The sequence below is a fragment of the Colletotrichum abscissum genome (genome assembly GCF_030869225.1).
Source record: "Colletotrichum abscissum strain IMI 504890 chromosome Unknown Scaffold_42.1, whole genome shotgun sequence".
Lineage (NCBI taxonomy): Eukaryota > Fungi > Ascomycota > Sordariomycetes > Glomerellales > Glomerellaceae > Colletotrichum > Colletotrichum abscissum.
In genome coordinates, this window is record NW_026850343.1 from 264,342 (window position 1) to 281,301 (window position 16,960).

A 16,960-nucleotide genomic window follows, 5' to 3' on the forward strand; every position below is an offset into this window, starting at 1 on the left:
GAACTTGCCCACCTGCCTGATACACATGGACTTGTAGTCTTGAACGATAAAAGCAGAATGTCTTTACTCAAAGACGCCTTGGAGCATGAAATACAGTGGAAACCTCGTTGATCTTTGAATGGAATGCGGCATTGAATGTTCTTAGTGATATTGACTCCCATCCCGTATGTTGTGACTGTCTATTTCCTACTGATACTCCCTGAACTCCGAATATATGCAGCACCGGTAATGGTCCTTTCATCCTTATGCCGGCGCGGTTCCACTAGGCATGGCACTTCCACTGGGGGAACCGCCTCCGCCACCTTGCTCGCTCTCTGGACCACTCAAAGAAGGGCTGTTCTCCGTGTCGATGCCGATGGTGATGTAGCCGACCATGCCTTGGGTGATGTCGCTACCATCAAGAGGGACGATGTCGATGACAGGGTTGTAGCCATTTGCGAGGCCTGAAGAGTAGACAGAGTCCACGTCATTAGTCGTGCGGTTGATCTCGGTATGGCTGACGTAGGGCTCCAGGGCCATGATCTCCTGTGAGATGGACTCGTTGAAGTACAGTTGGCCGATAGAGTTGGTGTTGCCAGTCTTGACGGTGCCGTTGCTGTGCAAAACCCAATCGGTGAAGACTAATTGAATCTGTTAGCTTTGAGACCTGACACTTAGTGAAGTTTAGGCTCACCTTGAGCGTGGATGTGGATAGATCTTTGGATGTAGAAACCAGGGAAGATGGTCTTCATCTCAAGGATACCCTCATCATTCGAGGGCCACATGCCACGAAGCCATGTGGTGTCATCAGTGTGAAGATCCGTGGTGCCAATCTCAAAGTCGGTGACATTGAGAGACTCGAGGAGCTCCCGGAAGTCCGTGTTGGGATCACGGCCAGTGAAACTGGAGTAGCTGCCCGTGGAGTTGCAGTGCCAGAACGCAACAAGGGCGTTGGGAAGAGGCTCGCACGTGGCCATATCAAGAACACCGACGTCGAGGATGAGAGGAACGCCGACTTGGTCCTCGGTCATGTCCTGCCTCAAGGTCTCTGACCGGGGCCAGTAGTACGGGCCAGCGGTGACATCGGGGGCGAGGACGCAGGTGTCATTCTGGAGGGTGTCGTAGTAGGGGCCCTCGGTGACGATGGTGTAAGAGCTGTTGCCGGATCGCTTGTTCAGGCTAGCCTCCTCCTGACGCTTCTCGAATCGCTTCTGCTTGAACTTTGCGGCTCCGGAAGCACAGCGCTTAGAGAGATCGGCGTGGCGTTTGACGACTCCAGGGGCTACTTCCTTGTGGGCAAGGGCCAAGGAGGCGAACGCGCCAATTGCAACGGTTGAGAGTTTCATGATGTGTGGAGAGAAGGTTGCTAAGGTACTGAGAGATAGTTTGGATGAACGAGACGCTGAGAAACATCCGAACTCTATTTATCTTATACACGTCTCAATCTTGGCCACCTTTCGAAAAACTGATTACCTTTGATAGAAATGCCATGTCAACTCCTTTCGTCGAAGACTTGGTTCCCCTGAACGCGTCACCGAGGATGAACAACTTGTCGGCATTTCGACATCAACTGGGTACTCGCCCATGGAGCGGGCAGTGTAATGACGAATCACAGTCATTTCATTACAAGCTCGCACAAGCTTGTAGCATATCGTCAATCTAAAATAGGTATGTACGGTGCCACAGCGTTCGCAGAGGCTGACGACTGTTCCAACTTTTCTCCACTGAAAAATCGGAATGTGGGTGAATGGGGGCCGCGGACCGTCGAGTGTAGATCAACTACGATTTACGAATGCGAGTATTCTCTGTTCGTCCTTGGAAGCGGTAATCATCATTGGGGTCAATTTGGAGTTCGGTTTATTTGTAGATCATAGCGGAGGAGAATATAGGGCCCCGGCTCCGAATAATCCGGTATGTGGGAGCCGAGCCGCCATCACATCTTGCACATAAATCGGAAGGTATCCGGCGAAATTCTTCCTAGAATAATCGTGGTATTGCAATATTCCTTTTTCTTCTCCCAAAGTCATGCCGGGGATCTGGTATAGAGTTCGACTGTACGACCGGATGAGGTGAGCTATGGCGCTGACGGAGGGTGTTAGTCAACCTACAGGCCACTCTTTGTCTTTGCAGCCAGTTGGCAGCTGCTTTTGTAGTCGGATTGCCGAGAACTGATAGCGGAAAGCCTAGTTAAGAACATCATTAACCGAGAGCTTGTTTGAGTCAAGATGTAGTCGTACTTGCTCATAAGTTCAAGAGATTGATGCCTCGTACTGCCGGCCGTGATATCTTCTGGATTCTATCCGGTATGCTGGCCTTCCGATGGCTGATGGCCGTGGCCCATGACGACAGCAGGCTCAGTTGCTCAGATGCGTCAAGTTTGCACTCTTCTGACAGTATTAATCAACTTCAGTTGACAGATGGCAGTTAATGTCAGGACTGACAAATGCAGGCGGCATTGGGAAGACAATGTCAAAGCAAGCTGTCACCCGCTATCTGGAAATATCTTTTGCCTAGATGCACGGTGCCAATCACTCATGCCGGGCTTGTTAGAGCCTCAAGGAAGCATGAAACATACGTATCCTCCCATTGGCGAACCGGAATCCTTTTCACCTTTAGTGTCAGATGCTACTCTACTCGCCATAACAACATAAAAGTTGTGCAGGACCACGGAATCTGCCAAGTTGCCGTCATCGCAAGTCATGCCTGGCGCGAACCAAGACTTCGTCCTATGTGTATGGTGCGTGTAGCCACAACGGACAAACGGTGCCCTCGCACTCCGCGTTGTTGAACTTTAGTAACCCATCACTGCCCGTGTCGCGTCAAAACACCAGGCTAACCCCCGCATCGTCGGCCTTGGGTTAAGAAAGAATTTGCGCGGTGTAAGTGGGGACAGCCTTGTTGAGCGGGGAGTCGTGACAAAGAAACAAGACCTCGCACGAACAGAACTAGAAACTGGAAAATATTCGAGGAGGATGGTCGTCGCTTTTGAGGACGGTTCCCCGGGGGCATCAAAAACTATCCCAGATTTTAGAGATCCACCCGTCCCGCTGTCGGGCACTTGTCTGCTTCCGAAGCTTGCTACAATGATCTGCATGACTCGGAACTTAAGAGACGCGGTCCCCAGTTGTAAGCGCCGCTGATTCGTCTGAGACGGCTACGGACAGGGTTGGCGGCGGGTCGCGCAGAGTTGCAACGACGGGAGTGTTGGCCGGCGGGCAGCGATTTAGCACCGTGATATGCTAGAAACAACGTCAACGTGGAGATGGTTTGGAGTAATTCTTGACTTATGATACCAAATTTCTCGTGTAATAGTGAAATCGACGATGATTAGTTGTTCACCGCCGAGTTGCCCCCTCTGAGACCGGGCAGAGTATATAAGTTGATGGTAGACGCACTTACACCTTTCACCATCTCCAAGCTTGGTCTATCAGTTTTTGCTTCATACCTTCACCCACCTTGAACTGCCAAAATGGAGGCCATAACAACCCCCAAACATCTTATCAGCTCATGGGCCGACGATTCATCACTCATACGTAAAATGGATTTATGGACATCACTATGTCTCGGCATTATCCTCATCAGCGTCTTCACGATAATACCCCACATTCGCAAGCCTTCTCGCAAACTCCCCTCCGTCAACCCGGGGCGACTATTCGATTTCTTCAACCAAGAACGGAAGAAGGGTTTCTTGATGAATGCTCGTCGTATCATGGAAGACGCCCGAACTCAATTTCCCGGCCAGCCTTACAGACTTATGACGGACGTTGGTGAAACAGTTGTCATTCCGCCGGATCTAGTTCACGATATTCGCAATGAGCCAGGGTTGAGCTTTTCAAAGGCTTTCGCAGACAACTTCCACCCTCAACTGAATGGATTCGAAGGGTTCGCGGTTGGCAACAGACCGGACGGACTTTTTCAGCTTGTCATCAAAAAGCGCATCACCAAATTACTCAGTAGGTTTTCGCTCTCCATCACGAAGTTGCCCTCTTCTTACCCCACACCCCACATTGAGACCCCACGTTACAGCAACACACCATCACAATACTTACACGATGATGCAGATCAAATCACGGAGCCTCTTGCGTCGGAAACCAGATTTGCTGTCGATCACATCTTCGGCAAGCCCACCGGTAGGTTTCTTGTCACGCCAACTGCAGAGTAACCGTTTGCCATCTGTTCACATTGCTAACACGCTTATGACTGCTCTATGTAGATTGGCAAGAGTACAATACCAAAGACACCATTCTCGACCTCATCTGCCGCCTTTCCTCCCGCGTTTTCCTCGGAGATGAAGTATGCCGCGACGAAGCCTGGCTCGCTATAACAAAGTCCTACACCGTGAATGCATTCCTCGGCGCCGAGATCCTGCGTCCCTACCCATGCTGGCTGCGTTACGCCGCCAACTTGTTTCTCCCTGAGTGCAAGACTCTTAGACGGCAGGTATCTGATTCTCGAGACATCATTGAGCCGGTGCTTCAAAAACGTAGAGATGCGCGACAGCGGGCTATTGAGAGGGGCGAGCCGGCGCCGAAGTTTAATGATGGTATTGATTGGTTTGAAGAGGAGAGTCAGGGCCGGGCGTACGATGTTGTTGGCGCGCAGCTGGGTCTGTCGGTCGTTGCAATTCATACCACCACGGATCTACTCGTGGAGACGATGCTACGCATTGCAGAGAACCCGGAGTTATTTGATGCCCTTAGGAAGGAAGTTGTTGAAGTTCTGACCGCTGAAGGTTGGAAGAAGACGGCTCTTTTCAATATGAAACTCATGGACAGCGTCTTGAAAGAGTCACAACGACTAAAGCCAGTCACATCTGGTAAGTCTCTCCTTTTATTTCCTGTGACAACAGGAAAATATCCTCCAAGCACCCGTCGCTCACCATACCAACCAGCAATCATGGCCCGCATGGCAACCCGCCAAGTGACCCTCCCCAACGGCCTCAAACTCCAAAAAGGAGAACGCTGCGTCGGCGACCTAGGCAAGATGCACGATCCCTCCATCTACCCGAACCCCGAAGCCTTCAACGGCTATCGCTTCCTCGAGATGCGCGGCGACCTGAAGCTTGACAGCCAAGCCCACCTCGTCAGCACATCGCCCTCACACCTCGGTTTCGGCCATGGCCAGCACGCGTGCCCGGGTCGCTTCTTCGCCGGCAACGAGCTCAAGATTGCGCTGGCGCATTTGCTGATGAAGTTTGACTGGAAGTTGACGCCTGGGTATGAGCATCAGTGGCAGGAGTGGGGGTTTGCGTGGAACTCGGATAGTACGGCGAAGTTATTGTTTAGGAGAAGGGAGACGCCGGAGATTGATATTGACGCGATATGAAGATGGAGTGAGGTGTGTTGATACGTGGCATTTGCATAGAGGAGAAGGTAGTGAATCCTTAAGCGAGTGGTGGTTTCCAGTATCCTCATGTGACTTTATCAAGAGCGAGGTACTATGGCCTCAAGCAGGGAAGAAAAAAAAGAGAGAAGTAAAACAAAAACACGAAACATGAAGGGCGCTTGTGGGATTCGAACCCATAAGCTACAGCTCGATAGCTCTGCACTTCAGGATTAGGGGTATAAACATCTTAAGCTTCTGGACAGGAGTCCCTTTTACTGCTGTTGAGAACAGATGAGATGAATTAGGTTATGGACTATCCTCCAGGTCCCACCTTGTCTTGTGATACCTCAGGGTTCGAGTTGACGAATACGCATATAGTATTTGGCGGTGGAGATTGCACACATGAGATCACATAATCATTTCATCAATGAGCCTGGGAAACCTAAGCAAGACGCATGTCTCAGGAAAGCTTCATTGAGTTTCAAGTCCCATTCAAGTATGCCTGCTTGCCAAATGAGAAAAATAGAAAACAAGCCGTTACCTCCACATGGACTCCTTAACTCCTTCATCCAAATCATATCGACATATTCGATTCACCATTCCTGACTTAGCTTATCTGGCAAAGAAGACTTTGTTTCCCCTGCTTCAAAGGGTGGGCTTGATTGAACAAGTGATCCTCAACCAGGCACCCAGTCCATCTCGTTCGGCAAAGACCTTGCCTCCTGCCGATAAGAAGCAGTAGATGGCCTCTGGCTGCTTCCTTCATCCGACCCGCCGATACTAGCACTTGATCCTCCTCCTAAAGGTCCTGTACTATAGTCGGGCCTCATATCCATCTCCAACATACCGGCCGGCGCCTGCTGTCTTGCAAGACTATTCAGCCACTCCCGCTGCTGCCGCTTTTGCTCGTCAATATGCTCCTTCAACCCTTGCTTCATATCTAGTTCTCGCTGCATATTGAGCGCGCTGGCCCTGTTTGTGCTAGTTGTCCCCCATCTCTCGTCTTCATCTGCAGCATCTACGTCCCCAGGTCCCGCCGCCCCCTTCCCCCTGTTCACTTTTCCCGGAGTCGAACCCGGGTAACTTGATAAGCTGGATACTTCCTCCGTAGTCGGCGAATGATCCTGCGGATCCGGGATTCTTCGCCGTCGATACCCACCACCGAATCCAAACCCGGAGGCGGCGCCGCTATTGTGCTTTTCAGGGGAGTCCGGTATTGGGGGCGCAGGATCACGATATGCGTTGGCCAGGGTCGCTCCGTGTCTCTCCCTGAACCCCAGCGCAGAGTTAGCGGGACTCTGCTGCGCGAGCATAAGTCGGGCCCTAGCCTCGTGCTCGAGGTCCTCCGTGAAGGATGCCGATAAGGCATACGCGTGGGGGAATATGCCCATCGGCTCGGGGCCCTCTGCGATCTGGATCCCAGGTCTGCCGAATACAGAAGCATGAGTGGGGAGCTGTGGCGGCGGCTGCTGCTTGCCTGGACCATATCCCGCGAACCCGGAAGAAGATTGCGATAGAGGGAAGGATATGTCTGGGATGTTGGCGAATACGTTTGGGATCTTGGACATCGGGTCCGGGACGGCGTTGACTATGTTGCGTCTGGAGAAGCGGCTGGCTTTGATAGTGTCCCCGAACCTATGCCTGGGCGGAGAGTACTTTGAAAAGGGCGTAGGATGCGACAGGGGCTGTGGAACAAGCTGCGGTGCCGCAATCCTGGGTCTTTTGAGTCGTTTTGGAGGGTGATTTGCTCCATTCCAGGGGTTCTTGGGCTTCCTCTTCCTGATGATTTCAGTAAGCGGATCGTTGCTTGCAAGGCCATCCTCGAGGTCTTCCTCGTCAGTAACATGTTCCACCAAGCCAGGCTGATCAAGCTTATCCCTCTTTTCGAACTCGGCAACCACCTCATCCAGATCCATCTCCCAATCCCTCGCCAAATCAATTTTGACTTGGCCCGCAGCCTTCACCGTCGTCTTCACAAAGCTGAGAAACTTCTCAATGACAACCAAAGTCTCCGCAGGAAGCATCTCAAGCTCCTTTTGCACAAGCTTGACCATCCTCGCCGTCGCCGGCCGCCGCGCGATCTTGAGCCGCGGTATGATGGGTTGCAGGAGGTTATAGTTTGAAGGATTGATCTCGGAAAGATTCTCAGCCCAAGGCCTCATCTCCTCGAGCTGCGCCCTCATGTTGGTGAATTTCCCCACAAAGTCATGAAGAACCGCCATGTTGACGGCGGGTATGAAGCCGGTCCCGCCGTAGTCTGCCACAAGTCTCGTGGCCTGTCTCAGTGCCTCCGCTCCCAGATCGGTTGTAACCGTGAGGCGATAGTTCAGGTCCTTGGGTGCGTCCGTCGTCTGGAACGCTTCGAGCTCTGCGTCATCGAGGTGGTAAATGTCGATAAATATCTGCTGAAAGCACCCGATCTCGAAGATGATCACCTCGTATATCCGCCGTAGTACTTCCGCTGTCCTCTGGCCCGCTCTCGTCCCTAGGTCGGGGATGTTTTGCCAGAAATAATCCTCATCTTGGAGCGGATGAACCGATCGATGTGGCAAAGGGCATAGCTTGCCATTTAATGACGATCGCGAATGTTGTAAACTCCTGTCGAGCATCAAACCCCATCTTCGAGTCTCAGCTTTCTTCCAGCTCTTCAGCCACGCTCTGCTCTTTATCCTATTATCAACATCCTCGGTACCTTGCCGCAAATTGTACGCAATTTGGGTCTCAATCACGATGACAGCCAACTGAAACATGTGTGTGACCATAGGTCCGTTCCGTGAGTAAACAAAGTGTTTGTGGTCTCTCTCCCACCGGTACCGCACCACATGCGGCCTCAGAAACTCCGTCCCGGCCTGGTACAAGAAACGCTGCAGCGTCGGGCCAGCTTCAAGCATCTCCTCCGAGTCGCTTTTCGGCAGCAGTTCCAGGGCCCGATCGCCCCTCGGCGCCAGTACACCTCTCAGCGCGGCGCTTAGCTGGATGCGCGGCCAGATGATGGGGAGCTTGACCGGGTCCAAGCCGCCGAAGCGCAGCGCCGCGGGGCCGTACTTGTTCACCTCGACGTTCCAGAAGGCTTCGGTGAAGAGGCGTACGATGTGGGCGACGCGGGTGGGGGAGAAGTATTGGTCCGGGAGCAGCGGTATGTGGTCGAGAACGAGTCTGTCCGGGCTCTTTTCGAGCTTTTCGACGGGGAGACGCCCGCAATCGCCTTTGGGCCGTGGCCACCTCTCCATTGCCATGGCGGCAGGCAGAAAGAAGAGATGGGGCAGTTCGGGGGAAATGATGTTCCAGTGAACGCCACCGAAGAGCTAATAGGTAGTTGGTGATGTGTCAGTGTGGTTTGTAACTGTCTACATAACCATTGCTTCTGAGTCACAAGGGGGTAGTGGTAGTTGCAAAGGAGGTAGAGGAAACGAAGACAAATAGAGTCAACTCACCCGGTTCTCGGTACAAAAACCCAGCTCAGCCTGCGACTCATCCTCGAAGAACGGCTCAAGGTGGCCCTCCGAAAATTTGGAAAACATCTTTGACCCAATCTCTGAAACTTTCTTGACCTTGTCCGGGGTAGCTTTCCAGGTCTCTACTTCAAAGCAGGCCGGCGGCAAAAGAACGAGATGTTGCGCATAGTTGACCGCATGCTACCCACATCAACGTCAGCCAAATCTATGATGAATAGTCTCTGCACGAGTTTCTGACAGAAGCCAAGACTCACGGCAATCTCGTGAACAATAGTAGAAGCCAAAAAGAACCCCTGCAACAACCTCTCATCATCACTATACCCAGGCACAACCAACGGCCACAACGCGTCGGCGACAATATACACATCGATATATGAACCCGCAACACACGTCACGCCCGCCGTCCCACTATCCTCCTCCTTAGATCCGCTACATAGCATGAACCGCATCCTCGTCTGCAGAACGTGGAGAACCTCGAAGTGGACGTCAAACATGTCCTTGCGAGTCTCGTCGTCAACGATGGCGTTTTGCCCGCCGCCGTCGTAATCTTGCAGGGTGAACTTCACGGCCGGATTCTTCTTGCGCATCTCGGGAGTGCGGTAGTCGTGGGGTCCGTCGATGGTTTGGCGGTTGAGGACGTCGTGGAGGCGGCGCCAGTAGGGATCGTTTTTGTCGAGGTGGGTTAGGATGCGCGAGGCTAGGAGGAGGGCTGGTTGCATTTTTTCCCAGAGGTAGTCGTTGGTCTTGATATGTGTTAGCTCTATACTTGTATTTATATGTGCGAACGTAATTTGAAAGGAGATATATCGTTTCTCACTCTTGGGTCCCATTCTCCTTTTACTTGGCCGGATTGGTAGACGAGTCTTGGTTTGTCGGGGTCGCATCCTCGCCATGTGCTTTCAACCCACTTGTCTCTGGTGAGATACCTTCATCCATCCAAACAGGTCAGCTGAGATAACATCGAGAAGATAGGGGCTAGCGTCCCAGAACTTACTTATGAAGATCATTCTCCAAATCACACGCATTCCCATTCCTCATCGACATCATCCCCCCCTCAATCAACTACACTTCCTCATCAATCTCAACTCATCGTCATAAACACGCTCACAAACGCAATATCAACATACCTCATGCGAAGTCATCCCCCGAAACATCATCATCTGCAAATCCTCGTCATCCCTCATCCCCTCCAACGCCCTCAACACAAACCTCTCATTCTCGTTCCCACCACCCCCCCTCATCCCAGAATACACCTCCAACAACCCATCCACCCCAACCAACCCAGCCGTCTGCGCAAACCCCTCCGCCTGCTTAATCACAACCTCCGCCGTCACACCAGGAACCTCAACCCCATCATACTTGAACCTGCGAAACGCACCCCTCGTAGGCGTCAACCGCGACCTACCATCCAGTCGATCAGGATACACCCCGTACCGCAACGCAAACGCGCTCGGATTCTGCGCCCTATCCTGCGGCAGCTGCGCCGGACGAATGCTCTTCGTCCAGTCGCGCTTGCGCACCACATACGCCGGGTCCTTCTCGTCCTGTACGCGTGAATCGCCGTCTTTCCAGAGGGGATCCGTCCAGGCGGGGATGTACTCCACGTAAGCCCATTGGCCTTTATTTGCCGGCTTCACGGGCGGTGCGCCGAGGAATAAGGGTGCGTGGGGGTTCCCGGGCGGCCGGAGGGATGTGATGGTCGCGGCGGTTGTGTCGTGGGTGTGGATTGCCGTGGCGGGGATGGAGATGTTGGAGGTGTCTGTGTGGTCGGAGGTGTCGGTGTTGTCTGAGTCTCCAGAGGTTGGTTGTGGTGATGGGGAGAGGGGGACGGTGATGGGGCTGTCTGGGTGTTCGCGGGTGTTTTTTACCCACCATTCTTCGTCGTAGATTGTTTCTTGGGTGAGGTCCTTGTCTGGGGAGGCGGCCATGGTGATGGCCTCACCTGTGATAGTTTCGTTATTTGGGACGGACGGTGGATGGCTTGACGAGACGTGTGGGTAATCTAGATAAAGAGGGGTTTCCTAGAGGAAACTGGATAATGAAGAGAAAGAAGATAACGAGAGACGAGGGAGTCATGACGGATGGGAGAACAAGAAGACAGTTTGGTGTCTTTGACGTTGTCTCCCCGAAGACCTGGAGTTGACCTCGAAACCAAGCGAGACAGGAATAGTAGTCCTCGGCAACTCTCTCTCTCTCTCTCTCAACTTAGCACAATGTCGAGCACAATCAGCACAGCTAGCCCTTTGACTTCACATGCAGACGCATCCAACCTTCATCCCTCCAAAGATCCCTCAAAGAAACAATCTGACCTCGGACATTCAGATACGTTTGTTGGAGGCTCAACTATCTCTAGTGAGACTTGAAGCCCCTTGGACTATCGATCGACCAGAGAGAACCTGCATAGAATGGTGACAAAGGAATCTACAATTACTGGTCAATAGATGCAGCATTTCTGGTTGAGCGTCAATGCGCGGGAAGTTGGAAGGGAGACTCACATTTGCGGGAGTTGAGACAAAGGCACGATTGGTAGTACACGTGTCCCGGGGTGTTGTCCAAGTATCATCCCCCGGTCACTCGAGTACAATAGCACAATGACCACAAACACAAGACCATGGCCTGGCCTGGAAATGACCAAAGCGTCAGGTTGATGTTCAACCTCGGAAGTCGGTCAGGTAAGACGGTCCACATAGGTGCTGGACTATGGTCTTGGCTACCTCAGTCGGAAATCGCAGCCAAACACTACCGAGGCACAAAGATTCCATCTTGTGGAGAATAGAATCGAAACATCACGTTGCATACATCAATGAGGAAACAAAAGTTGAAGTGTCTATGGCTTGTATTGCCGTCTATTTACTCTTTCTACTCTCTTATTCTTACCCCCTCATTCCCTGTCGCCAGGAACCTCTCTCACACTCGCGCGCGGGATCCTCCAATCCTACAGCGAGATGGTCATTCCTTCATCCGGCGATGTCATTTCAAGGGGAATCTCATGGGTGCTCGTCAAAGAAATCATAAACAGGCCCGTACCCATGCAACCCGCGTTACCGAAAAAAGACTTTTGTAAGGCTCGTGACAAATGGAAAGGAAAGCGATCTCGTGGCGACTGGTTTAGATGTCGTCCTCGTCGGAGAAAACCTCCTCACCACGCTTGCGGCGGGCCATACGGTCTGAAGGAGAGATGTTAGCATTCTGTACGTAGGTGATGCTTCATGTAATGGATGGAATAGACTTACCCTTCTTCTTCTTGCGGAGCTCGGAAGAGGACAACTTGACCTTCTTCTTGGTGTTGACGATCTTGTTGCCCATGGCGTCGAACTTCTCCTCCTCCTCACCCTCATCACCCTTAAGACGGGGACCAGAGCCCTGGCCCTGGACCCAGTTGTGACCGGAAGGAGTCATCTTACCGTCAACGACAGCCCAGACCTCCTCAGTGATGTTCTTGGTGAACTCAGCAGAGTGGGTAATGATGATGACACCACCCTCGAACTTCTTCAGGGCCTTGGACAGGGCACCGAGAGAGTCACGGTCGAGGTAGTTGGTGGGCTCGTCAAGGACGATCAAGTGGGGGCGTTGCCAAGAGCAGGCAGCAAGGACGACCTTGACACGCTGACCACCGGACAGACCACGCATGCGAGAGTGAGAAACCAGCTCAGCATCGAGACCGAAGTTGGCGCAGTGAGACTCAATCTCCTTACGGACCAGAGGGCGGAACTGACCGGAGGCGAGGGCCTCCTTCATATCGACATCGGCGACCATCTTCTGGTGAGAAGCCAGAAGCTCGTTACGGGGAAGCCAGACGTTGTCAGCGGACATCATGGGAGTCCAGCGCTCGTTCTTCTGGCCGACGTTGTCACCGATGGCGAAAGAGCACTCGTACTCGTAGGAGTTCTTGAACTTTCTGCGGGAGTTGATGCCGATGATGCGGCGCTGGGTACCCTCGATCTTGAAGATCTTGTTCATGGCCTCCTCATCAGCGTCGGTGATGATCTTGTTGGCGCGATCCATGGTCTCGCGATCCTCACCAGTCTGGAAACGCCACTGGATGTACTCGGAGGGGGTGCTGTCCAAGTGGTTATCGATGTGGGCGAAAGCGTGCTGCTTGATGTAGGCGATACGGATGTTCTCGTGCTGGTAGATCTCACCAACGGTGGGGATAAGTTCACCAGTAAGGACGTTGATGAGGGTGGACTTTCCGGCACCGTTGGGACCAATGACAGCGATACGGGAGCCGAGAGAGCACTGGAAGGAGATGTCGGAGATCTGGGGCTTGGTGGTACCGGGGTACTGGAAGGACATCTTGCTGGCACGAAGAATGGCCTTGGCCTTGGTCTTGACACCCTCGAGGAAACCGGGCTCGGGGAAAGAGAACTCCATCTCGGAGTCGGAGAGCTCGTAGTAGGACTTGGCGGCAGGGTTCTTCTTGACGAACTCCTTGAGGTTACCGCGGTAGCGTTTAAGCTTGAAGCGCTCGTAGTGGACGATGTGCTGGCAGACGTTGTCGAGGAAGCCAGAGTCGTGGGAGACGATGATGGAAGTGCAGGGGGAGTTCATGAGGTAGTCCTCGAGCCACTTGACGTTCTTCACGTCCAAGTGGTTGGTAGGCTCGTCGAGAAGCAGGATATCAGGAGCCTCGAAGACGGCACGGCAAAGAGCCAACTTCATCTTCCAACCACCAGACAGGGCAGAGATCTCACCCTTGACCATGGCATCGGTGAAGCCGAACTCGTTGAGCTTAGCCTCGACATCGGCCTGGGAGGTCTCGACACCAGCATCGGCAAGCTTCTTCATGGTCCACTCAATGGTGGTCATCTCAGTGTCAGCAGAGTCCAGGTCGTGCTCGACGAAGACGGTCTTGACCTCGGACTGCTTGGGGAAACCCTCGACCTGCTCGTTGTTGATGGCACGCATGAGAGTAGACTTTCCGGAACCGTTGGGACCGCAAAGACCGTAGCGCTGGCCACGCTTGAGACGGAGGTGAGTCTGGTTGAGAAGAATCTTGGCACCGTAGGCAAGGGAGAAGGTGCAGTTGCAAAGATCCTCACCCTCCTCATCATCGGGGTCGACCTCCTCCTCCTCGGCGGCACCGGGAGCGGCGCGCTTGCGGAAGTCGTCGACGACCTTCTGGGCATCCTCGTCGCCAACGATGACGGAGATGTAGGGCTTGAGGGCCTCAGTCCAGACGGCGGACTCCATCTCCTTCTCGTCGATGAGCTGACCGGCGATGTTGGAGGCGTACTGGAGGACAACGTCGAGCTTATCGGCCTTGGCCTTGGACTTGGAGGGGATAGACTCCTTGAGCTTGGGGAGGACAACCTCCAAGTCGGAGTCGTGGCGGACCTCGGGGATCTTGCCGTCAACGACGTTACCGACACGGGTGATGGTGTCGAGGGCCTGCTTGGTCTTCTCACGGGCCTCGGGGTCGGCCAAGTTGTCGTAGTTCTTCTGGAGACCAGGCATCATCTTGGGCAAGAAGGGAGCGACAATGTTCGGGTCGTCGACAAGCTTGCACATGTTGTCGACAATGACGGCGGACTTACGCTTGATGGCAGTCTCACGCTCGGCAAGACCACGGTCAAGCAGAGGAACCATGAGGGCAAGAGTGGGCTCCTGGACCTCAGTGACGAAGGTGGTGGCACCGAGCAAGTGAACGGTCTCGGGGACGTTCTCGGGCTTGGCGATACACTTGATAAGCTCGGGAATGAAGCGCTCGATATCACGGTTGACAATGAGCTGGCAGATGGCCTCCATGGTCTTGTAGGCACGCTCCTTGACCTCCTTCTTGGTGTCCCACATGGACTCGGAGACGACGGGGATCAAGTCGGGAACGCGGTAGCCGACCTGGGCGGGGGCGGTGCGGATGACGGTCTCGAGGACATCGAGAGCAGCCATCTTCTCCTGCCACTTCTGGGCCTCGAGGAGGGACTTCTTGACAGGGGCGAAGACACCCTTGACGGCGTTGGGGTTGATGGCCTCAGCGATGGCAAGAGCAGCGGCGGTGGCGGCGTTCTTCACACCGGTGATCTTGTCACCAGCGGCGGCAAGGACATCGGGGAGGAGAGCGACGAGGAGGGGCTCGACGTGAGCGGAGACCTCGGAGTGCTGAGCAATGGCGGTGATGGCGACAGCGGCCTTCTCACGGGCAGCGGCATCCTTCTTGTTGTTGAACAGCTTGCGGATAGACTCGATGGTCCTGCGGGGAAAATCCTTGTCAGCGCTGATGCTCCAGAAAAAAAAAAGTGTGTGAGCCGAAAATAACTCGCCGCTGAGTGGCCAGCGTGGCTGGTCGCTCAGCGTCGCAGCGGGTCGGTGCAAAAGCCGCCCGAAGAGGCGAGGGGAACAAGAAAAAAAAATAATCCCGTTTTTTTTTTTTTTGGAGAAATTCCCAAGGCCGTGGACACGGTCGCTTGAGGCAAAATCTCACTCCCCCTCAAGGCAGCGTTGCGGTGTAGCTGGCAGTGAATATGACAGTAGTGACAACTTACTTGGTGGGAACATCCTGATCCTCAATGCGGCCGTTCATGAAGGAAGCCAAGGAGCTGGAGGACTCCTTGATGTCGGCAGCCTCCTTGGAGACGGTGAGCTTCTGGAAAAGCTCGTCCAAAACCTTGACGGACTGGGCGTTCTCGGAAGACATTATGACGGTTGGTATTATGTCGATCGGGAGGGTGTTTGTTGAGATATTCGTGTGGGGAGAAAACTCGCGATTCTTGAACGTCTAAAGCGTCTAGATGCGAAGTCTATAACTCTATCGTGACCGGAGAAAGGACGATTGAGAGGTGTGGAAAGGCCCGCGAGAAGAGACAAACGACTGGAGGATCGTAGTTCTTCTGCTCTACTATGGCGATTCGTGGGTTGTGATAGTCTCTGAACTTCTTGCGAAGGCGGGGTCGATCGAGGCGAATATCGCACTTGATAAACCGTCGCAGACAGGACGTGTGAAGAAAATCAAATGATTGAGTGGAGATGCGTCTGGAGGAAGACGGATAACCAGGAGGAGAGAAGAAAGGGAACGGGAGGTTGGAGAGAGGAAGAGGTTCAAGAGGAGGAAGAGGAGGGAAAAAAAGATTGTGAAAAAGGGTGAGGGCGGCGGGCTGGGAGTTTTTAATGTCTAGCGCCAAAATTCAGGCCTGGCTTGTGTTATCGCTGTCTACTTTTGCCCCCCCTCGCCTGGGTACCTAAGGTAAGGCCCCTCCCCCTCCAGTGCCTCCCCCTCCATTTGGTGCCTGGTCAAAAATGTTCAGCGCCTTACGCAGTGTGTAGTTCTCCCCCCTTGTCCCGCCGCCCGCCCACCAAAAACTTTTTTTTATTTTTTTTCTCGCTCCTTCCGTCAGCTACCGTACCTTACGGTACCAACAGAAGTGGCAGAGAGTGTGCGCTGTGTGGCTCTGTGTGCTTCGGCGTGTCACTTCTGGCCCGGCGACGGCGACGCTAGCGGCAAGGGTAGCCCCACCACAGAAAAAAAAAATCAGAAACTGCGGAAACCACCCCTCCTTCCTGCCTTCCTCCCCTCCATCCCTCCGTCCCTCCAAGACTTGTCCAAGTGTCTCCTTCGTGCCTGCCTCTTGCCTGCAATGAGGTACGATTACTTGGTGCTTGCCTCGCTGCCACCTGCCCTGTGCTTGTGTTGGGTACCTTGGTTGGGTGTCACTGTGTTCCACCCCCCTGGCGACTCATGTCTTATCGGAGGGGTTAACTCGCTTATCTGACCCCGCGCTAACCTCGAAAGGGCTATAGAGAAGGGCGGTGAGAGGGAAAATGCCCGTTCATGCACCAATGCATTTTCAGCCATTTGTGAGGCCCACGGACACTTTGCTATTTGCCTTGGTTGACGACGTCTCTTTTTTTGTTTTCTTTTTTTTTTTCGGGTGCTTGACCGCGGCACGGTGCTCAGGCCCAGTTCCTGACTCTGATATTCGACAGTGACTTCCATTCTGTTGAGCAGAATACACCTGGGTCCCCAGTCTCTCTTTCAGTCAGTGCAGATTCACCGATGCTGTCTCTTCAGAAGCCATACAATAGAAAGGTGTCAACATGGCGCTTAGTGTCTTTTCCCTACTTTGTAGAAGGTCCGGGCTATTTTCACGGAGCAACCCTCCGAAATATTCCCTTGTGGTCAATTTCCTTTCCGCCTTGGTCACAGCAATCTCATATCGTCAAACCTCGGGCCATATCGGCACTGTTGTCTTCCAGCTTGGAAGCCT

The 16,960-nt window shown here is 53.4% G+C and overlaps 4 protein-coding genes across 4 annotated transcripts; 1 reads left to right on the top strand and 3 right to left on the bottom strand.

The window, feature by feature from the left end:
* Positions 1-243: 243 nt before the first annotated feature.
* Positions 244-1,325, bottom strand: CABS01_13087 (protocatechuate 3; the record flags this gene model as incomplete). The annotated part of the gene is made up of 2 exons (XM_060546433.1): positions 244-620; positions 674-1,325. The coding sequence occupies 2 exons, from the start codon at positions 1,323-1,325 to the stop codon at positions 244-246; spliced, it is 1,029 nt and encodes a 342-aa protein (XP_060395331.1).
* A 2,123-nt stretch (positions 1,326-3,448) lies between these two features.
* CABS01_13088 (ent-kaurene oxidase) lies at positions 3,449-5,304 on the top strand (the record flags this gene model as incomplete). Its single annotated transcript, XM_060546434.1, has 4 exons — positions 3,449-3,932; positions 4,041-4,109; positions 4,193-4,795; positions 4,871-5,304. The coding sequence occupies 4 exons, from the start codon at positions 3,449-3,451 to the stop codon at positions 5,302-5,304; spliced, it is 1,590 nt and encodes a 529-aa protein (XP_060395332.1).
* A 677-nt stretch (positions 5,305-5,981) lies between these two features.
* Positions 5,982-10,687, bottom strand: CABS01_13089 (uncharacterized protein; the record flags this gene model as incomplete). Its single annotated transcript, XM_060546435.1, has 4 exons — positions 5,982-8,609; positions 8,739-8,939; positions 9,014-9,502; positions 9,887-10,687. 4 exons carry the CDS (start codon positions 10,685-10,687, stop codon positions 5,982-5,984), a joined length of 4,119 nt encoding a protein of 1,372 aa, XP_060395333.1.
* Positions 10,688-11,867: 1,180 nt separating this feature from the next.
* CABS01_13090 (ABC transporter) lies at positions 11,868-15,393 on the bottom strand (the record flags this gene model as incomplete). The annotated part of the gene is made up of 3 exons (XM_060546436.1): positions 11,868-11,926; positions 11,993-14,949; positions 15,242-15,393. The coding sequence occupies 3 exons, from the start codon at positions 15,391-15,393 to the stop codon at positions 11,868-11,870; spliced, it is 3,168 nt and encodes a 1,055-aa protein (XP_060395334.1).
* Positions 15,394-16,960: the final 1,567 nt, after the last annotated feature.